The sequence below is a fragment of the Bubalus bubalis genome, chromosome 9 (assembly GCF_019923935.1).
Source record: "Bubalus bubalis isolate 160015118507 breed Murrah chromosome 9, NDDB_SH_1, whole genome shotgun sequence".
Lineage (NCBI taxonomy): Eukaryota > Metazoa > Chordata > Mammalia > Artiodactyla > Bovidae > Bubalus > Bubalus bubalis.
Genome location: NC_059165.1, coordinates 109082201 through 109105666, shown reverse-complemented (window position 1 = coordinate 109105666; position 23466 = coordinate 109082201). Strand labels below are relative to the sequence as shown.

The window sequence follows — 23466 nt, the reverse complement described above, 5'->3', positions numbered from 1 at the left end:
TTAGCTTCAAGAAAGACACGGAGTAGCACATTGTTAAATATATTTGTAAAAGAGGCCACAGAGTTTCACAGCAGATGATTCACATTCCATTTTTTTAATTCATAAAACCAAAACTTTTTAAAAAATTGTTCTATTTCCGTCTATTTATTTTTGTTTTAATATTTATTTTATATTTAGCAGTGTGCTCAGTACACACCATTCCTCCTGGGGCACATGAGTGGGGAGGCCTGTCTGTGGACCCATGATCCGTGGGGGGAGGCTCCCACTGGCCTCTCCCAACAGACGATGGGAGAACATTCAAAGGCCGCTGAAACTCTGCATCTTTCCCTTGGCCCCAACACGAGGGAAATATACAGCAGGAGCTCAATCAGCACTGGGGTCCAATGGGGCCTGGGAGAAAATAGTCTCGTTCCAGTCTGTGGCTCCTCTGTGGTTTCCACATTGCCCGCCCCCATGGTGCATATTAAGTAGTCTATAACCCGTGGATCTCTGAGACTGGGCAGCCTTGCCCAGGAAGTCTCTCCTGCCCTCTGCATGGGGGTATCTGAGGGCCCTGGGGCAGGGGGCTGCTGACACGGCTGCCTCTCTCCTGTGCAGCCACTATGGGGAGGCCAGCTAAGGGCTGACCTGCACCCTCTCCCTTCCAGATTGTCATCCCCTTCTTCAGCGTGCTCATCAAGGACATCTACTTCCTAAATGAGGGCTGTGCCAACCGCCTCCCCAACGGACATGTCAACTTTGAGGTAGGGTCCAGGCCCTTGGAGGGCCTGCCACCAAGTTAGGCAGACTGATAAGAGCTCCCCGAGCTGGCCCCGAGTGGTTGGATTAATGTAGGGCTCTGAGGCGGAGTGCAGCAGTTTGCAGCCAGCATCAGGGCGGGACTGTTGGGGTCCCTCTGCATCTTCTGCAGGAAGAAATTGAGGCTCATGACCACGTGGATCCCCACTCTGTAGAGGCCTTGTGCCCAGCACAGGTGAAGTAGCATAATTTTCAGTCCTTAAGAAGCACCAGGCTGGTGAGAGAGAGCCATGCAGACCCATGATGACAACTGACGAGGTGCTGTGTGACAGGAGCCGCAGAGGAGCACAGTTCAAGGTCAGGAGAGGCCTTCCGAAGGAGGGCCCTTAGCAGCAGGAGGAAGTGATCAGGCAAGGTGGAAAGAAGGAGATAAAGACTTCCTCTCCCTCTGCAGATAACATCACTGGCAGCTCAAGTGTTCTTCCCTCCTCCAGGAAGCCCCCACTGACCTCACAGGCAGAGGGAGGCCCTTACATAGTGGACTGTTATCCATCAGTCACAGCACTGAAGTCCCCAAGCTCTTTAGAAGCAAGGCCAGGCTGATCCACTCCGTGTCTTGACCCGACACACAGACTCACCCAGCACATGTGTCTCAAAGTGGCTGTGGGCTGGGCATGGAAGGGGAGCAATGGAAGAGCAGTCCCAAGGGCACAGGTTAGTGATAGCAGATGGTCACTGTGTCAGACAGAGCATCGCATGAGCAGTGATTCCCAATCCACAGGAAAGCAGGGGCTTTTCTCCTGCAAGTGGACCAGCCCTACCCTGGTACAGCCCCACTCATTCTCCAAGTGGTAGCAGTTCTGGGCTGGCCCCTCACTCTGTCCAAGTCTCAGTCTCTCCCACCATGGAACAGGGCTTCCACCACGACCACACAGAGGGCCTGGGAGGTGTGGACATGCAGCAAGGCTGGCCAAGGGCTCTGCTGCTACCTCCTACTGATAGGGCCCATGGTGAATGCCTGGACTCTCTCACCTGGAGCTGCCTCTGCTGTGGGCCTCACCTGGACACCCCAGCAGGTCTTCACATGCAACCCACAGACCTGATGACCCCTGAGGGCTGGGCATAGCTGGATGAAGCCCAGTCCAGCAGGTGGCCTGGGTGCAGCATCCCAGGGGAACAGTCCAGGCTGCAGGCAGCAAGGAAGAGGCTGGGCTTGGAGACCACAGGGGCTAAGGGGCTAGGGAGTTCACAGTGCACACCCTGTCTTTTGTCTTTCTTGAATTGGTCCTTATAACCAAGGCCTAGGAGGAAGGGTGGGTGGTTGGACAAGAAGGCAAGGTACTTAAGTGGCCGCAGATGCCTGGGTGTGGGCAGTGGGGGCTAGAGGCAGACATCAAGGCTGATCAGAGGAAGCCACAGAGTGGGGTTCTCACCCAGTCACAACTGTGTATTTAAAAAGCCTTCTTTAAGTTAGCAATTTTAAAATTTTTAAATAAATGTATTTAAATTTTGCTCAAAATTCTACTTAAATGAGTTAAATTTTATTTAAATACATTTATTTAAATGCATTTACATCTCAGACTTGCTGTAAGTAGGGATACATCACTTGCCATAAGTTGAGATAACCACAAAAAATAAGCAGAATGAAACTAAAGCAGTAGTCACCTCTAGCTTTATGCACTGCCTGCTGATGCCCATAGCCCAAGACTGCCCTTTCCCCAAGACAAGAAAGGGGGATGAGCCTTAGGTATTGGGTGTAGCAAATTCTTCACAGAGAATAAAGAGAGATGACCAGCATCCAGACTTCCTGATGAGGGACTCTGTCATTTTCTGCCCCGTGATCCACTCTGCCCACCCTAGAAGCAGGCCTCACTGGGAGTGATGAGAGAGGACGAGCCAGGGCCAGCCCCACTGCCACAGGTGACCTCCAGGCACTAAGGGCGCCTACGCTTTATGTCTCTATGTCGTTGGCAGAAATTTCTGGAGCTGGCCAAGCAAGTAGGAGAGTTCATCACCTGGAAACAAGTGGAGTGTCCCTTCGAGCAAGACCTCAGCATCACCCACTACCTGCACACTGCCCCCATCTTCAGCGAGGATGGTAAGGCAGCCCCTGGCCTCCCTTGCCCTCAGCCATGAAGCTCGTGGGAGGTCTCTTAGTTACATCACTGTTCAGGGCCCTTGCTGTGAGCAGGGATGCGCCACACCCAAGTGTGCTGGTTCTAGGAGGAAGCAGAGAAGACTGTATCCCCCAACTGGATAATTGCTGCCCCCAGAGCACAGGACAAGGCCTGGGGAGAGGCAGGTTGTGGCCCCAAGGTCGGGCTGCTCCCTGGGCACAGTTTGGATACTGTTGGACATTGTAAATCTGAACGATGTTTGACCCTAATTCCCTCATCAGGAAAGTGGGCATGATGATAAAAACAGCCGTCCCAGGGCTCCTGTGGGGATGGTAAAGCACCAGGCTGACTGGGTCTTTTCACAGCTGGTGTTTGCATGTGTATGTATGTATGCCATGTGAGTTCCCATGTACATATGTGTGCATGTGTAATACACACCGTCATGAAATGAGGCATCCATTCTCCCAAGCACTGTTGATATCCGTCCCCTTAAATAGGTTAGCATTTCCATCTGATCATTTGTCAGATACAACAGATTTGCTTATGAATTTACTGAGTATACTCCCGGAGCTGCCTCCTCCAGAAAGAGAAAGTAATGGAGAAGCAAACAGTCATCTGGGGCTGAGTTGATGACCTTCGCAGGGACAGTGTGGCCCCATGGTTAGCTGCTTTCTGGATGCAGGATGTCATGGGACCACGCTGGGAGGACCCTGCTTAGCACACAGGAGGCCTGATTCTCATCATGGCAGGCATTCTACACATGGACCCACACCCGTACTCAGGAAAACATCATCTGCCAAAAATAAAAAATTAAGGGAAAGAATTTTTTAGTGACTTGCTTCTGAATTAATATTTTCAATTTGGCCATTTTATTTTTTTATATTTTGAAGTTAGTAAATTTGGGGGGGGGGGTCTCACCCATATCTGGAGTCTCCCCTACCACACATAATGATAAGCTCACCAGCCTGGGTGCTCCCACCCCAGAAGCGGTGTTACCTATTGGCACCTATTGCATCTATAAAGTTGGGTAATGAGAGAAACTACTTCCTAGGGCCATGGTGAGAATTAACTGACAGGGCACCAGCAAAGCCCACAGGACTACATTCAATCAATACTGGTTGTATTCGTTTCCCATTGATGTGACAGATCACCACAGATTTGGTGGCTCAGAACAACATAAATTTGTCCTCTTATGACTACAGAAGTTAGCAAGCCTGAAATCAGTTCTACTGTGCTGAAATCGAGGTGTTGGCAGAACTGGTTATTTCTGGAAGCGTTAGGGGGGAAATCCATTTCCTGGCCGTTTACAACCTCTAGTGTCTGCCTGCCTGGATTCCTTGGTTTGTGGCCCCTTCTTCCATATTCTTCTTATACCAGCCTCTGCTTCCACCATCATATTGCCTTCTGAAGTCAAGTCTCCCTCTTTCCCTCTTGTAAGGATACTTGTGATTGCAGTTAGGACCCACCCAGATAATCCAGGATAGATAATCTCCTCATCTCTAGGTCCTTAACTAAATCATATTTGTGAAGTCCCTTTGGACCATATTCAGGGGATTAAGACCTGTGTCTCTGGGGCCATTATTCAACCTACTAATGGTTATTGTCATTAGTGGAACGTGGGCAATAAAACGTCAGAGGCACATTAGGAGAGAGGTGGGGAGAGTCTAGGGGCAGGAAGAGGAGAGGTTTGGGGGTGCATTCCATTCACTCCTTTAGTCAACAATATTTCTAGAGAGTCTGCTAACTGCCAGTCAGACAGACTGCCATGAACATACAAGTAAAATCCTGGCCCTTCTGGAATGCCCTTAGAGGGAAGCACCTTCCATTTTGACCCTCCTTTCTTCCTGTCCTTCCCTCCACCCTCCACCCCTGACACACACACACACACACACACACAAAATAAGGCTGAGAAAATCAAGAAAAGGAACATAAGATGTATTAGGCCCCAGTTAGGATGGGTGAAGTCTCTGACAAAAGCCTGGCCCTGCCCTCAGTCCCATCAGACCTCTCCTGACAGGACGTGCTGGCAATCCAGTCAGCTCCCTGAAACAAGAGAAAATAGAGAAAATCTCAGCAGAGACATAGATTATATACGGAAGAGTCAAATGGAAATTTTAGAACTGAAAAATGCAACAACTGAAATAAGAAAACTGAACAGATGGGTTCAATTGCATAATGGAGAGAACAGAGGGAAGAACCAGTGAGCTGAAAGGCAGAACAATAGAAACTATACAGTCTTAACCACAGAGAAAAAATAGACTGAGCCAATCTCGAGGCGCCAGTGGGACTGTAACAAAAGACGTAGCACTCATGTCATCAGAGTCTGGGAACGAAAGGCCAAGCTGGGTAAGGTTGAAAAGCACTCAAAGACGTAATGGCAAGAAATTTCCCTATGTGGAAAAGACATAAACCTACAGATTCAAGAAGCTGAGTGAATCCCAAACAGGATAAACCAAAAGAACCTATACCAAGACATATCATAATCTAACCTCTGGAAACTAAAGACAAAAACAATCTTGAAAGTACTGAGAGTGAAATGACAGTACCTACAGGAGAAAAACAATTCAAAGACATCAGGTTCATCATCAGATACCACAGCCAGGGGCAGTGGCACATGTGCTGAAAGAAAACAACTATCAACCCATAATTTTATATCCAGTGAAAATATCCTTTAGGAACGTACCATAGATAAGTCAAAATGGAGTTCTAGAAACTGTTCAAGGAACCCATGAGAAAAGAAGAAAAACAAAACACAGAACAAAAAGAAAACAATACATGAATAAATAAATAAGCAGGCAGACTTAAGCTCTAACATATCAATAATTATATTAACATAAGTGATCCAAATACAGAGATTGGCAGAGTAAATTAAAAATGTGACCCAACTATATGCTGTCTACATGAAACTCATTTTCAAATATATGATATAGACAGGTTAAAAAGTAAAATGATGGGAAAACATTAATCAAAAAAAAAAAGCAGAAATGGCAGTATTACTATAAGATAAATTGCTTCAGAGCAAAGAAAATTTCCATAGACAGAGAGGAACATTCAGTTCAGTTCAGTTGCTCAGTCGTGTCTGACTCTTTGCGCCCCACGAACCACAGCATGGCAGGCCTCCCTGTCCATCACCAACTACTGGAGTCCACCTAACCCATGTCCATTGAGTCGGTGATATCATCCAATCATCTCATCCTCTGTCGTCCCCTTCTCCTCCTGCCCTCAATCTTTCCCAGCATCAGGGGCTTTTCAAATGAGTCAGCTCTTCACATCAGGTGGCCAAAGTATTGGAGTTTCAGCTTCAACATCAGTCCTACCAATTAACACCCAGGACTGATCTCCTTTAGGATGGACTGGTTGGATCTCCTTGCAGTCCAAGGGACTCTCAAGAGTCTTCTCCAACACCACAGTTCAAAAGCATCGATTCTTCCAAGCTCAGCTTTCTTTATAGTCCAAATCTCACATCCATACATGACTACTGGAAAAACCATAGCCTTGACTAGATGGACCTTTGTTGACAAAGTAATGTCTCTGCTTTTGAATATGCTATCTAGGTTGGTCATAATTTTCCTTCCAAGGAGTAAACATCTTTTAATTTCATGGCTGCAATCACCATCTGCAATGATTTTGGAGCCCAAAAAATAAAGTCAGCCACTGTTTCCCTTGTTTCCCCATCTATTTTCCATGAAGTGATGGGACCAGATGCCATGATCTTCGTTTTCTGAATGTTGAGCTTTAAGCCAACTTTTTCACTCTCCTCTTTCACTTTCATCAAGAGGCTCTGTAGTTCTTCACTTTCTGCCATAAGGGTGGTGTCATCTGCATATCTGAGGTTATTGATATTTCTCCCAGCAATCTTGATTCCAGCTTGTGCTTCCTCCAGCCCAGTGTTTCTCATGATGTACTCTGCATATAAGTTAAATAAGCCTGGTGACAATATACAGCCTTGATGTACATTTGGAACATTATGTAATTATAAAATGGTCAGTCCCCAAGAAGATGTAGCAATCCTAAATGTGTATCCACCAAGCGACAATGTTTATGAAGCAAAACTCAATAGAACTGAAAGGAGAAATAAATAGATCCACAATTATTAATATAATTGGTGACTTCAACACCCTTTCTTAACAACTGATATAACAACTAGGGAGGAAATTAGCAAAGACAAAGCAGAATTCACCAATATCATCAAAGAGGATCCAATGGATATTTATAAACCATTCCATATAACTACAGCAGAATACACATTTTTTTCAATTGCCCATAGAACATATGCCAAGATAAACCATATCCTGAGCTACATAAGACAAAGTGCAACAAATTTAAATAACTGAAATCATAGGGTATATATTCTGTGATCACAACAGAATCAAACTAGAAATCAATAACAGAAGATAACAGGAAAATCTCCAAATGCTTAGAATCTAAACAACATACTTCTAAATAATCCATGAGTTAAGAAGTCTCTGGGAAATAAAAAATAATTGAACTAAATGGAAATGCTATCAAAATTTGTGGGATATAGCTAAAGAAGGGCTGAGAGAATTTTACAGCATGGAATGCATACATTAGAAAAAATGAAACACCTTGAATCAATCATCTCAGTTCCCACTCCAAGAACCTAGAAAAAGAAGAGCAAAATAAACCAAAAGTCAGCAGAAGGAAAGAAATAAGAGCACAAGAGAGCAGAAATCAATGAAATGGAAAAGAGAACAATTTTTAAAAGTTAATTAAAGAGCTTGTTCTTTGAAAAGCATAATAAAATTTCCATCCTCTAGCAAAGAACATCTTGACAAATAAAAATGAGAGAAAGACAGAAATTATTAATATTGGGAATGAAACAGAGTATCACTACAGACTCTGCCAACATCAAAAGATTCATAAGAAAATACTATGAACAACTATATGCATGTAAATTTGGCAATTTATATGAAATGGACCAATTTCTCAAAAAACGCAAACTTCCACAATTCAACATAAAATAGATAATTTGAATAGCCTATAGCTATTAATAAAACTGAATTTTTCATTTAAAAGCACTCCAAAATGGAGTATCTGAGCCCATGTGGTTATACTAGAGAAGTCTACCAGATATTTAAAGAAATAACACCGACTCTGTACCATCTCCTTCAGAAAAAGAATGAAGAGGAGGGAACTTCCCAGGTTGCTTACAAAGCTAATATTATGATATCAAAATCAGACAAACAGTACAGATAATACAGACTGATGTCCCTCATGTATACAGATGCAAAAAATCCTTCAGAAAATACTAGCAAATACAATTCAGCAATATATAAAAATAATTATATATCATGACTTATTCCAGAGATGCAAGGCTATTCAATATTTAAATAGATAACAGAGAACCCAGAAAGAGACCCACACGAATATTCCAAGTGATTTTTGACAAAAGTGCAAAAGCAATTCAGTGAAGGAAAGATAGTCTTCACAACAAATGATGCAAGTGTATCTGGACATCCACAGGGCAAAAAAGGAACTTCAACCTAAGCCTCACATTTTATACAGAAATTAACTCAAAATGGATCACAGGCTTGAATGTAAAACTATAAAACTTTTAGAAAAAAAAAAAGAGAAGCAAGAGAAAATCTTCAGAATGTAGAACCAGACAAAGAGTTTCTTATAAAACTAAATATGCAACTACTATATGACTCGGCAGTTATTCTCTTGGGCATGTGTTTATTCCAGAGAAATGAATGTTTACATGTTTTCACAAAAACTCATACACCGATGTTTACAGAAGCTTAATTTGTTACAGCCAAAGCCTGGAAACCACCCAGATGGCCTTCAGTGGGTGAATGGTTAAACAAAGTATGGTGTGGAATACTATTCAGCTACAAAAAGGAATGAACCACACAATACACACTACAGCATGGATGAATCTCCAGAGAGTTACAGAGTGAAAAGAGCCAATCCCAAAAGGTTACATCCTGCCTGATTCCATTTATATAACATTCTTGAAATGACAAAATAAAGATACAGGGAACAGATTAACGGTGGTCAGGGATTAAGGAAGGAGTGGGGCTGGAAGGGAGCTGGGTGTGGCTGTAAAAGGGCAGCATGAGGGATTCCTGTGGTGATGGGATGTTCTGCACCTTGACTGTGTTGACACCAATATCCTGGTGATAATCTTGTCCTATAGTTTGGCAATTGGTTACTGTTGGGAGTGCAGCCTGACAGGCTCCTCCGTCCATGGGATTTTCCAAGCAAGAGTACTGGAGTGGGGTGCCATTGCCTTCTCCAACTGTTGGGAGAAACTGGGTAAAAGGTACATGGACCTCCCTGTATTATTTCTTACAATTGCATGTGAATCTGAAGTTACATCCCAATAACAAATTAATTAAAAAACAAAAAGCAGGTGAGACTGTTGAGTGTAGAAGAGGTTATTATCAATGATCATAAATGCATAATATCACTTCATTTTCTGATTAGGTCTTTATTTGGCTTCTTATGAAAGTGAGAGCCCAGAGAACCAAACAGAAAAAGAGAGGTGGAAATCTCTAAGGTGAGTCTGTGTGCCAAGACAAGGTTGGGGTGGGGGGGGCAGGGTAGAGGGAGGGGTCGGATGCTTGGGGCCAAGTCAGAGCTGAGGGACTTCATCCATACCTGGTTGTCAGCCTCCTGGGAGGCCCTCCATGGGGGTGGGGGCAGGTCAGACCAGGGTCTTAGAGGTTAGGGAGGAACTCAAGCACTGGGGTATGGAGAAGAGGTGAGGACCGTGACCCCCCAGAGCTTGAGGTTGCCTCGTGGGCAGCTGAGATGTGTGCCCCAGGGCCTGGAACCCCAGTCCACACTCATGCTAGAAAGTTAGACACGCACCATCTCTTCTTGTTCGGCCTGTTAATACAGCTGAACAAGGTCAGAAAGGAGGAGCAGCAGTGGGCTCTGAGGACTGAGCCACAAAGATGGCAAATGCCCCTCTGGGGTGGGGGTCACAGCGAGTGTATAACCACAGGCCAGGCCAGCAGGTTCTCACCACCCTCAGCATGTTTAAATCTGCAGGTCTTCTATTCTGGGGAAGACGTGAGAGGCACTGAGCTGGAGGAGGAGGAGGAAGGAGAGGAAGAGAGGAAGCCAGCCTTCTGCAGCCCTGCCTGCCCTACCCAGCCCAGTGGGAGGCGGAGGCATTGATGCGTCACTGCTTTGCAAACTGGGATCCTGTGGCCTGCCACCTGCCACAGTGACCACATGGCCCAGGCAAACTTTCTCCACCTTTTGTGAAACCTCAGCCCTGGAAGGGCCCAGGGCCTCCAAACATATGAGGGGCACGTGCCTCGGGGGCCCTGCCTTCAGAACAGTGGTGGTCACATTGCTGGTCAGTCTGTCTGTCCTCGGCAATGATCCAAGAGGTTGGGCAGCTATGGTCTCACCCTCGCCATGGAGGTAGACACCTAGCCTGTCTCCAGGTGACCTGGGAGCCTTCATATCTCCAGCAGACATCATGGTGGCATGAGAGGGGCCACAGCCCCTGCCATTTTACTAATGGACCCAGTCCTGCCCATTGAGATGGGCTGGTTTCTGTAGCCCTGTGTATACCCTTTCGGCATCCTGCTGGTATTGGGATAGCTTCCTGGTGAGAGCTATGACGCCGGTCAGCAGGACAAATTTGAGTCACGGACTTGACCACGTGTACAGTACATTGTGAATTTTAGAGCTGGTATAAACACATTGGTATACCCTGTGTATTCACATCCACTTCACCTCTCTCACTGGTGACTTTCTGCCAGGATGCAGGGCAGTGTCCCAGTTCAGGCCCGGGAACACAGTGACCACAGGTCAGGAGGGGGACTTGGGGGCCATTTCCATGCCACAGACCCCACATCCTGCTGAAACTTGCTGGTGCACAGTAGGTATTTGGTGAGCTCCAGTGAGTGGATACTGACAGCCATGTGTGAGGCCAGATGCCTCGCTTGTTTGGGTGAATAGTGATGGAGTTGGGGAGGACCCACAGCCCACAGGAGGTCCTCCAGTGGGCTCTCACTCTGCCCTTCACACACTGAGCCACATCTCTGGGCCTGGAGCAAATGGGTCATGGAGCTGCTGAGCCCCAACCTGGCATGCGACCAGGTCACCCAGTCAAGAAGTCAGGGAGTGTGATGGGCACCTCCATTCCTAGTCAGGGCTTGAGCACAGAGGACTGTGTTGAAGATGCAGTGATGCATCTTGGCCAGCCCCTGACCACATCAGGCCTCTCAGAGTCCAGACCCAGCTCAGCTGGGACCGGCCTCAGCTGTCTTGGCAGTGTGGCCTTTGGTCCCACCTGGGGGACAGGCAGAGACAAGACAACCAACACCCCAGATGCCTCCCCGAACTCGAAGAACTCTGCCTGATGAACCCAGGACCTCAGCAAGGATCCTGCAGCCTGAAGAGGCGTGGGAGTGTGCCTGTTCGGCTTGAATGGAATCTGCTCTACTCCAGACCAGCCTACCCCTGTCCATCTGAGACCCCAGAGAGGCTGAGGAGTACAGCGGGTAGCAGAGACGATCTGGGTTTCTGTCAGGCCCAGGCTCCCACCCTGCCTCACACTATATCTAAGCTCTCCACAAGGGTGGGGTGGGGTTCTGGGCCAAACCCAAGGGTTCCTGGGGATCCCAGAAGCTAACTAGAAGCACTTCCTGATCCCCTCAGGCCTGCCCAGAACACTCCCTCGGTGTCTGGCATCCCCTGGGGCAACACTAGACCAGACTCCTAAAGCCATCAGCAGGGACCGTGCGTGCTCCTCAGGCATGCAGAGCACTGCCTGTTGGAGGTCGGGGCAGGTGCACAGAGTGGGCTAGTGGCCTGGAGATGCAATGGCAAGCCCAGGGCTGAGGCCTGGGGGAGCTCCAGGAGGCTTCCCCAGGTTATCTCCTTCCCTCCTCCCCAGCCACAGGGAGGCAGGACATGCTGGACGGGGCCCCCAGTTCCACAGGCCCAGGCCTTGCCAGTCACCTGACTCCCTATTCTTGAGCAGCTCAGCTCAGGAGCCTGTGAGGAAACCCCAGAATACTGAGCTTCAGGAAGCAGCAGGTGAGGTCAAGGAGGTGGGAGCAGCTGGCCACAGTGTGTTCTCTGCCTCATGCAATCCTTCAGCTGGGCCCAGGATTCCAGACCCCAAATTCCTCCCCTCTGCCACACCCCTCAGAGTCCTCTCCATCTCCTACCAGAGGACCGCAGCTCCTCCGGGCTGTGGGGAACATGAGGAAAGGATGCTGGAGAAGTAGTACAGGCCTGGAGGTGGAACTCCGGAGGTCAGCTGTGAGGCAGGTCAAGAATGTCTCTGCTCATAAAGCCCCGAGGCCGTCTCCTGTTTCCTGGTTCTGTGGCCTTGCGCTGGGTGTTCCCACCGCCCGGCATGCTGTAGTTCAGTTTGTGGATCTAATAAGAGCTGCAACCTCAGACGTTGCAGTCCCCCTTCCGGGGAGGGCCCCTGACGTCCAGCACTCACATCCACAGCTGCTGCCTCCAGCCTGCCAGTCCCTTTGGCCCAGGGCAGAATAAGTGTCAGCTGAGGATGACGAGGCGAGGCCTGGGCTCATCCCCATCTTGGAGGCATTCCAGGCAATGAGGAGGCAGAAGCCCACGGCCAGCCCCACAGAGAACACAGGGCCAAGGGACTCGAGCTGAGTGCACTTGTATCTCGGATTTATCCAGGGACCCTGCTCCCCACCTCTGTGAGCAGCTGCTTGGTACCAAGCCCCCAATGCCCAGGCCAGGAGGAAGACCTTGACGCAGTAGCTCCACAGGTGGGGATCATGGTACCACTTCTCAAGTGCAGCCTCAGGGTCCAGGGAGGATTGGTACCTGGCTCATGGCCTGTAGATGTTTCCTTCGCCACATCCAGGACTCACGGCCCCTCCCTGCAGAGGCCCTGCTGTCCGCCTGCTCTCCTAGCCTCAGTCCCCGTGGCCAGGTCAGATGGCCTACCTGGGGGGCAGCAGATGGAGCCCAGGCCTATGGACCAGGTGTCAGCAGCACAGGTGGTGCCCGAGCGTGATGCCCAGAGGCCCAATCTGGTGCCCAGTGACACAGCTCCCTGCCACACAGCAGGTCTGTGGCACCCAGCTCAGCACACTGCAGGCACCAGGACGCAGGGCTCGGGGGCGACCTTCATCCCCACTGTGCCCAGGAGGCCAGCAAAGGGCAGGAGCTGTGCTCATTCTTTGTGGTTTTGTACTTTTTCTCTAGTCTTCCCCATTCTATTGTTTTCCTCTATTTCTTTGCACTGATCACTAAGACCGACTTTCTTATCTTTCCTCGCTGTTCTTTGGAACTCTGCATTCCTCAGGGATCAGTGCAAAGAAACAGAGGAAAACAATAGAATGGGAAAGACTAGAGATCTCTTTAAGAGAATTAGAGATAACAAGGGAACATTTCATGCAAACATGGGCTCGATAAAGGACAGAAATGGTATGGACCTAACAGAAGCAGAAGATATTAAGAAGAGGTGGCAAGAATACACAGAAGAACTATACAAAAAAGATCTTCACGACCCAGATAATCATGATGGTGTGATCGCTCATCTAGAGCCAGACATCCTGGAATGTGAAGTCAAGTGGGCCTTAGGAAGCATCACTACGAACAAAGCTAGTGGAGGTGATGGAATTCCAGTGGAGCTATTTCAAATCCTGAAAGATGATGCTGTGAAAGTGCTGCACTCAATATGCCAGCAAATTTGGAAAACTCAGCAGTGACAACAGGACTGGAAAAGGTCAGTTTTCATTCCAGTCCCAAAGAAAGGCAATGCCAAAGAATGCTCAAACTACCGCACAATTGCACTCATAAAGTAAAGTAATGCTCAAAATTCTCCAAGCCAGGCTTCAGCAATATGTGAACCGTGAACTTCCAGATATTCAAGCTGGATTTAGAAAAGGCAGAGATCAAATTGCCAACATCCGTTGGATCATCGAAAAAGCAAGAGAGTTCCAGAAAAATATCTATTTCTTCTTTACTGACTATGCCAAAGCCTTTGACTGTGTGGATCACAATAAACTGTGGAAAATTCTGAAAGAGATGGGAATACCAGACCACCTGACCTGCCTCTTGAGAAATACAGGTCAGGAAGCAACAGTTAGAACTGGACATGGAACAACAGACTGGTTCAAGGCTGTATATTGTCACCCTGCTTATTTAACTTACATGCAGAGTACATCATGAGAAACACTGGGCTGGAAGAAGCACAAGCTGGAATCAAGATTGCTGGGAGAAATATCAATAACCTCAGATATGCAGATGACACCACCCTTATGGCAGAAAGTGAAGAGGAACGAAAAAGCCTCCTGATGAAAGTGAAAGAGGAGAGTGAAAAAGTTGGCTTAAAGCTCAACATTCAGAAAACTAAGATCATGGCATCCAATCCCATCACTTCATGGCAAATAGATGGGTAAACAATGGAAACAGTGACAGACTTTATTCTCTTGGGCTCCAAAATCACTGCAGGTGGTGACTGCGGCCATGAAATTAAAAGACGCTTATTCCTTGGCAGGAAAGTTATGAGCAGCCTAGACAGAATATTAAAAAGCAGAGACATTACTTTGCCAACAAAGGTCCGTCTAGTCAAAGCTATGGTTTTTCCAGTAGTCATGTCTGGATGTGAGTTGGACTATAAAGAAACCTGAGTGTGGAAGAATCGATGCTTTTGAACTGTGGTGTTGGAGGAGACTCTTGAGAGTCCCTTAGACAGCAAGGAGATCAAACCAGCCCATCCTAAAGGAGATCAGTCCTGAATATTCATTGGAAGGAGTGATGTTGAAGCTGAAACTCCAATACTCTGGACACCTGATGCGAAAAGCTGACTCATTTGAAAATACCCTGATGCTGGGAAAGCTTGAAGGTAGGAGCAGAAGGGGATGTCAGAGGATAAGATGGTTGGGTGGCATCACCGACTCAATGGACATGAGTTTGAGTAAAATCCAGAGGTTGGTAATGGACAGGGAGGCCTGGTGTGTTGCAGTCCGTGGGACTGCACAGAGTCGGACACAACTGAACTGAAGTGAACTTTTTCTCTGAGCCCTCCAGAGAAGGAGCAGGGATGTTAGGAACTTGAAGATATTCCTGACTAGGGTTTGCCTCAGAGACCCCTGGGCCTGGCTGGGGTTCAGAATCAATTCATCTCATACGGCTAATCCATGGGGGTCCTCTGAAGCCCCTGCCTCCTACATTGCTTCCCTACCCACCTAGTTTCTTGGGCGGGTGACATGACTGTGGCCAGTGACTTACCCCAGGAACTCAGCCACATCCAGGCTCCTGTGGAGGCCCGTCTATCCCATGACAGCTCTCCAGAGCAGGACCTCAGAAAATCCCAGGGCGTTTCTCAAAGGTGTGTCCAAAGTTATCCCAGGGGACACCACAGGCTGTTTCCCTAACAACACGAGACAGACAGCCACAAGCGTGGCCCCTCGTCCTTCAGATGCCTCAGGCAGGTATCAGACCTTGGGGCACTGCATCCCCTGTGCGGCAGGGCTTATGTGAGTTTCCCAAGGAAAGGGCACCCCACCCACAGAAGCCCCCCAAGCAGTGCCCTTTCCAGTCTCTAAGTCCTGACCACTGATATACCCCATCCGTGAGTCAAGGGGGCACAGAGTCAGATAACTCAGTCAAGAGCCACAGTCAGGGTGCGCCTCAACTGGAAGCTCCATTTCACCCCAAAACTCAAATGCTTCCAGGCTTTATACACAACCTAACAAACCCCATGACATGGGTGCTATCACGATCCACCTTGGCAAGTGACAAAATGTGGGCTCAGAAAGGCAAAGCCATTGCCCAAGGACACTGAGCATGCAGAATAGAGTCCATTGTCCACCAGGGCTCTGTTGCTAACGGTGCCGAGAAGCCAAGAGGAGCTCTGACTGGTCTCTGGCTCTTCCTACAAGCACAAACACAGTGACACGCATCTTTCCTCCACTCTTGCCCCTTCCTCTTTGGAGGGTTGCTGAGTTCCGCAGTATCCCCTGGGGTTTCAGGTGAGCCTCTACTGTCTCAGGCCTGCGCAAGACAAAACCTCCCAGCTCCTCTACTGCACACACACCCCTGTGGGCCCTGCTGGGCACAGTCGGGCCTCCTCCCTAGCAGCAGAAAATGTCAGGCTCACTGCATCCCCATCACACTACCCTTTGTCCCCTCATCCACACTCTAAGGTTAACATCCCACTACACAATGTTTTCAGTGAAAATGGCTTCATTTTTCACTTCTAGGACTCAAATGGGAACCCTAGATCCCTAGCCCAGGGTCAGATCCAACAGGGAGACATTGAAACACACACACAAGATGCTTCTCAGCAGAAGCAGGCCCTTGACCTCAGGCTGAGCACAGAGGCTGGCACTGCCTTCTACATCCAACCCTGGGCCCAGGCAGGACCAGAAGGTGGGAAGATTAACTGGGGACGACTAGACCTGAGGCCTAAGCTAGAGCCCCACTGCTGATGAACAGACCTCCACCAAGCAAGCAAGCTGGGAGAGCAGTTCAGCAGGGAGGGAAGACAGGAATTTACTGTGCCAGGGGCAGAGTGCAATGGCAGGAAAGACTCTCAGAGGCCAGATTGTGAAAGACCAACACCTCTCCACCGGGACGGGGGAAACCAAGGAGCTTCAAGTTTACCCCGAAGCTCTGGGTTGGGGCCAAAGGGACCCTGAAGAGTTTCAGGAGATGATGTAATTGTTAATTTTATGTGTCAGCTTGACAGGACCACAGGGTCCCCAGATATTTAATCATGTGAGGATACTTCTGAGTGAAATTAACATTTGAGTCCATGTGCAGTCAGCCATGTCCGACTCTCTGCAGCCCCAGGGACTGCAGTCCATGAGGCTCCTCTGCCCATGGAATTTTCCAGGCAAGAACACTGGAGTGGGCTGCCACTTTCTACTCCAGGGGATCTTCCTGACCCAATCTCCTACACTGGCCGGCGGGTTCTTTACCACTGGCACCACCCAGGAAGCCCCTTTGAATCAGTGGACTCAGTAAATCAGATTGTCCTCCCCAGCGTGAGGGGGCCACATCCAATCAGTTGGAGGCCTGAATAGAACAAAAAAATAGGGAAATTGCTGGCTCTCTACTTCCGACCCTGGGACACAATTCTCCTGCATTTGGCCTGAAATTCATACCACTGGCTCCCCTGACTCTCCAGCTTGCACACAGCAGATCTTGGGACTCTCAGCCACCACAGTTACTTAAACCGATTCCTTATCATCTATCTATCTATAATCCATCTTCTATCACCCATCTATCTGCCGTCTCTCTCTCTTTATCTATCTCTCCTCTTGGTTTCTCTGGAGAACCTAGACTAATACAGGAGGTAACATGGTCAGTTTTAGAAAGATTTCTTTGATACCTTTGGACACAATAATTCTAATTTTGTAATTTATCTTAAGGAAAACAACTTGATTAGCATAGTATTTGCATAATAGAGAAGTAAATAATGCTTACATTGGTCCTGTTCCTATGACAGCAGGTAGACTGGGCTCCCCAGCCCAGCCCAGAACCTAGAAAACCCACTCTTGCTCAAGAGGCATGCCTGAACCTCTTCTTGGAGCCGCATGGGAGACTGGTGCTCCAAGTCTGGCTCTGCTTGCACGCTGATGGGCTGTCTGTGAGGGGCTGAGTCCGCGATAAGGTCAGCACAGCAATGCAGAAAGCTCTGCAGCCAGTTTACTTACTCTTACTGCTTTTGTAGACAGTTAGATCCCATTTATTTCAATAGTTATTTGTCTTTTTGCATTAAAACATCAATAAAATACATCAGGATAGAGCACAGTTTGGTTTAAATTAAGATCTCTTAACACTAACATATACAACATCTCTGTCTAGGTCTGTCTTTGCAGTTAATCACCGGACCTCACACACTCAGGCATTTTGCAAAGAGACCTGCTAGGAGGCCCTGACAGGACACAGGTGAGAGAAGAAGGTAGGCTCAGCCAGAGTGTGGCAATGGAGATAGAAAACATGGCCAGGTTTGGGATACATTTTGAAGGTAAAAATTTCAAAAGGTTTACTGATGGAGTATAAGTCAATGTGAAAGAAAAGCAAAGGCCAAAACTGACTCCAAGGTTTTGGGGCCTTAGCAAATAGAGGAATGACACTGCCACTTCCTGAGCTACGGGAAGACTGGGAGAGGAATAGGATTATAGAGGAAAATAAGGAATTTGATTAGAGGAAAACCCACGCTCAGTTTTTATAGGCTTGGTGGGCTGCTGTCTCTGGGGTCGCACAGGGTCGGAAGCGACTGAAGCGACTTAGCAGCAGCAGCAGCAGGTAGCATTAGTGGGAAAGAACCTGCCTGCCAATGCAGGAGACATAAGAGACATGGGTTTGAACCCTGGGTCGGGAAGATATTCCCTGGAAAAGGGAAGGGCAACCCACTCCAGTATCATTGCCTGGAAAATCCCATGGAGAGAGGAACCGGGGAGGCTATGGTCCATAGGGTTGCAAAGAGTCAGACATGACTGAGCGACTTATCTCACATGCATGCTCAGTTTGAGATATCCATTAGGCAGCCCTGTGAATATGTCGAGTACAGATTAGACTGACATGATTCTGGGGTTCTGAGGGCAAGTCTGGCCTGGGTATATAAATCTAAGGGGCTTCCTGTGCAGGCTGGTTTACAACCAGGGGCCCAGATAAAGCATATAGAGAGTAGGGCAACTGAGCCCTTTGGGGCATTTGACTGTTTAGAGGAAGGGGAAATAAAGCAGATCCATCAAAGGACATTGAGAAAGAGTGCCTAGAAATTAAGAGGAAAACCAAAGAAGAGATGAAAGCTGATAAAGATTCAAGAAGGAAGGAGTGATCAGCTGTGTCCTGTGCTACTGAAAAGGCAAAGACAAGAATCAAGAGCTAACCTTCACAGTGGGCAGCAGAGGTAAGCGGCAACCTCAAAAGGAGGGGTTTCAGGGAAATGCTGGAGGTGAAAAAAAGTGAAAGGGTCATGTCCGACCCTTTGCGACCCCATGGACTGTGGCCCACCAGGCTCCTCTGTCCATGGAATTTTCCAGGCAAGAATACTGGAGTGGGTTGCCATTTCCTTCTCCAGGGTATCTTCCCAACCCAGGGATCAAACCCGGGTCTCCTATGAAAGTTTGAAGACAATTCAGAAGAAAATGGAAAAACTGACCCTCCAATAGAAAAATGGGCAGAAGATATGAACAATTTCATAGAAGAAGAAATGCAAATGACTCAAACTTATGAAAAGATGCTTATGGATGACAGAAATATTCAACCTCAGTCAAAGAGGACCACATTGGTATGCTGTTTTCACTGCTTAGATTGACAGAATAATAATTGCAAATTGTGTGGGCAAAACTGGGGAAACAGACACCCCCATGTTGCTCTTCGTGTGTGTCCGTGCTAAGTTGCTATTGTGTCTGACTCTCTGCTACCCCGTGGGCTGTAGCCTGCCAGGCTCCTCTGTCCATGCAGACTCAGTAGGTTGCCATGCCCTCCTCCAGGGGATCTTCTCAACCCAGGGATCGAGCCCAGGTCTCCTGCATTGCAGGTGGATTCTTTACCACCGAGCCACCATGGAAGCCCATGTTGCCCTTTGGCATCTAGTTAATACAGTTCTATGGAAGTGAATTTGGCGATTTTCATCACATTTGCAAATATGTATCTGCCGTGACGTGTTAATTCCATCTCTTGCAATTTGTCTTACCAAGATGCTTGTACTCCTCCAAATGAATAAGCCTGCATACAGCTATTCATTGCAGCACCATTTGACAGCAAAAGACTGAAACTAACCCAAGTGTCAATAAGTAGGAAATTGGTTAAATCAATCACTGCACAGCTCTACCATAGAATACCATGCAGCTGTAATGAGGATGCTCTTTAGGTATTGATATGAAAAATTATCCACTGTATGATACAGGTATATAAAAGCATGTATAATATGTTATCATTTGTGTAAAAAAGGATGAAAAAATATATATTTACATTTGCTTATATTAAATAAAATCTCTTAAAATTTTAAAACATTTTAAAATTCACAAAAGTCTAATAATAGTTAATTTTAGGGACATGTAGGCTGTGGATAGAAAAAGACTTTTTGCTTTTGAACTAAGCAATTCCTGGATTACTAGACAGGATCTATACATTATTCATTTCAAAGAATATTGCAATATTACTTTCCAGAATATTTACCAGTCTATACTCCCACCAACAGGATTCAGATCAGATCAGATCAGTCGCTCAGTCGTGTCCAGCTCTTTGCGACCCCATGAATTGCAGCACGCCAGGCCTCCCTGTCCATCACCAACTCCCGGAGTTCACTCAGACTCACGTCCATCGAGTCAGTGATGCCATCCAGCCATCTCATCCTCTGTCGTCCCCTTCTCCTCTTGCCCCCAATCCCTCCCAGCATCAGAGTCTTTTCCAATGAGTCAACTCTTCACATGAGGTGGCCAAAGTACTGGAGTTTCAGCTTTAGCATCATTCCTTCCAAAGAAATCCCAGGGCTGATCTCCTTCAGAATGGACTAATTGGAATTCCTTGCAGTCCAAGGGACTCTCAAGAGTCTTCTCCAACACCACAGTTCAAAAGCATCAATTCTTCAGTGCTCAGCCTTCTTCACAGGATTCAGGAGGCCCCCAAATCCTTGCCAACAGTTAATATCATCAGGATATGTTCCTGCTGCAATATATGTGTACAAAATAAGGAATCAAATTAGAAAGATGATGAGCATCAGCAATCATAGGCTACAACACAAGGGGAGAGAACCAGACAGTGTCCAGAGAACACACAGACCAGACTGGAGTAAGTAAGAGGGTGCCGGTTCCAGGCAAAGCCCGCACTGAGAGGTGGCTGACAGATGTGACCGTCCTAACTGCCAGTGCTCCTGGGGAGCGGAAAAAGAGATGGGCAATGAAAAAAAGTCAGGATAACTGACCTTTATTACATGCCCTTTAACACTATAAATTATTTTCAAGTAGTACTTTGATTTTTTAAATTAACTTTAAAAATAATTTCTAAAGCCAAATTATAAAGTTCCATTCAAGCATTATACAGCAAAAAAATTACAATAAATCACTGTAGAAGACAGAATGTGGCTCCTAAACCTGAGAGGACTTGTGTATCTAGCATAATGAGCAAAGAAATGAGCAAGAGCAGGGACAGCAAAAGATGGGTTTGTCTCTCAAAAGTTATCTCTTTCCAAAGTAACATGATTCCAAACACATAGAGCTACCAGAGGAGGAAATACCTGGGCATGGGGGATTGCAGGGCCTATTTTGCCAAAAGTTTTAATTTTGTTTCAGGTTCAAAGGACTTGTTAACAAAAGAAAGCACTTGTTAGACACAAATAAACAATTTCAACATTTAGTAGAGGATTTTTTAACTTAATTTCAATGTATAATCATTAAAAGAAAAGAGAAAGAAGAGTAGCAAAGCAGCACATACATCACTAAATTGAGCCAATAACTGGGCCGACCAACATCCAAACTTAAACAGCACTGGGAAGTCCCTCGTTAACGGCAATCTGGAGTCTGAACTGGGAAAGGGTCCTGGGCAGTGTATCCACTCCATGAGTGAGACCTCAAGCTGTAGTTTCAGGGCGTTAGACTCCAGGAGGTTCTGCCTGACCCTCTGATTGCAGGCAGCCATGGAATCCAGGCAGCATCCAGGCAAGCCAGAAGCAAGGTCAGAGGTCTGCTCTCCTACTTCTGAAGCTTGAACAAGACTTTCTCCTTTTTATTTCCCTAAAAGGACCAGAAAAGTTTCTCAGGGCAGTGATGATAAAAAGTCTCTTTCGAGCATCAGAAGCAGAAATATCAAAGAGATATTTACTTCTAGAATGGTCATGTAAGGCGGTCCAGGGACCCACTTCCTAGCAAAACAAGCATAAGTGGGTTTTTTAAGTTTCTATAAATTGTCTTAAGAACATAAATAAAATCAATGACATAAATAAATAAATAAAATAAGTGAAAAAAATATTTTAAAAGATCTACTGAAACTCAGTAAGAACAATGAAAGTCTGTGGTGTTTGAACCATGACCCACTTCCTCACTCTTAACTCTCAGCTCAACATGATGGACACTACACTCCAGGCAGGTGCAGCCAAGAACACACAGGGCTCCCTCTCCCCCCAGATCCTGGTCAAGGGTCACCCTATCTCTCCAAGGGGGGCATCCTGCCAGTTTTTCTCACCCCATCTCCCAGTTCCATACTGTGCATGTATGTGCCAAGTCTCTTCAGTCACGTCAGATTCTTTGCAACCCCATGGACTGTAGCCCACCAGGCTCCTCTATCCATGCGGTTCTCCAGGCAAGAATACTGGAGAAGGTTGCCATGCCCTTCTGCAGGGTATTTTCCTGACCCAGGGATCAAACCCATGTCTCTTGCATCTCCTGCATTGACGGGCAGGTTCTTTACCACTCATGCCACCTGGGAAGCCCCAGTTACATCTTGTAAAGGCTAAATCCTGAGTATGGATGAGAGGTCAGAGGCTCCTTTCCTCCACCAGCCCCTATTCATACAGTGCAAACTCTACCTCAGGTGCTTTAGTCAGAGAATATTGGAACCCTGATTACCCACACTCCAGTTCCCTTGTGCGGTGAAGTTTCCATGCTGGGAGAGGCAAGCCAAGAAGACCAAAGGCTATAGCCCCTACCCAGTGCTCTGCTCATAAAGAAAAGATATCACTCTAAGAAAGCAGGTCACTGTCCCCATCACCCACGGTGGAACTTTACCCAGAAGAGACAGGCAAGCTGTCAGAATGGAGAACTCTCAAACTTTACCCAGAGAAAATTAGTTTATTTGGAATGTAACGTAGCAAAGTTCAAGCCTAAGGGCACTCTCAAAAACAATAGAGATTTTGGTAGTAAGCAATTAGTAGGAGATTAGTAGCTTCATAAGAACTATAAGCTAAACCATGAAAGAGTTAGGTTACCAGAAAGATACGCAGATACACAGATGACATCACTCTTATGGCAGAAAGTGAAGAAGAACCAAAGAGCCTCTTGATGAAAGTAAAACAGGAGAGTGAAAAAGTTGACTTAAAGCTCAACACTCAGAAAACTAAGATCATGGCATCTGGTCCCATCACGTCATGGCAAATAGATGGGGAAACAATGGAAACAGTGACAGACTTTATTTTCTTGGGCTCCAAAATCATTGCAGATGGTGAGTGCGGCCATGAAATTAAAAAGACACTTGCTCCTTGGAAGAAAAGCTATGATCAACCTAGACAGCAGAGTCATTACTTTACCAACAGAAGTCCGTCTAGTCAAAGCTACAGTTTTCCAGTAGTCATGTACAGATGTGACAGTTGGACTATAAAGAAAGCTGAGCGCCGAAGAATTGATGCTTTTGAACTGTGGTGTTGGATAAGACTCTTGAGAGTCCCTTGGACTGCAAGGAGATCCAACCAGTCCGTCCTAAAGGAAATCAGTCCTGAATATTCATTGGAAGGACTGATGCTGCAGCTGAGACTCCAATACTTTAGTCACCTGATGCAAAGAGCTGACTCATTTGAAAAGCCCTTGATGCTGGGAAAGACTGAGGACAGGAGGAGAAGGGGACAACAGAGGATGAGATGCTTGGATGGCATCACTGGCTTAATGGACATGAGTTTGAGAAAGCTCTGGGAGTTGGTGATGGACAGGGAAGCCTGGCGTGCTGCAGTCCATTGGGT

General features: G+C 46.9%; 1 protein-coding gene across 4 annotated transcripts in view; it reads left to right on the top strand.

Moving 5' to 3' along the window:
- RASGEF1C (RasGEF domain family member 1C) overlaps window positions 1-13109 on the top strand; it is a 116580-nt gene extending 103471 nt beyond the window's left edge. For all 4 annotated transcript variants that reach the window (XM_044948514.2, XM_025293973.3, XM_025293972.3 and 1 more), the window contains 4 exons: window positions 648-743; window positions 2713-2836; window positions 9306-9378; window positions 9876-13109. In XM_044948514.2, the coding sequence (XP_044804449.2) occupies window positions 648-743; window positions 2713-2836; window positions 9306-9378; window positions 9876-9900 (318 nt within the window). In that variant the 3' untranslated portion in view covers window positions 9901-13109. The remainder of the gene's footprint in view (window positions 1-647; window positions 744-2712; window positions 2837-9305; window positions 9379-9875) is intronic.
- The last annotated feature ends 10357 nt before the right edge of the window (window positions 13110-23466 follow it).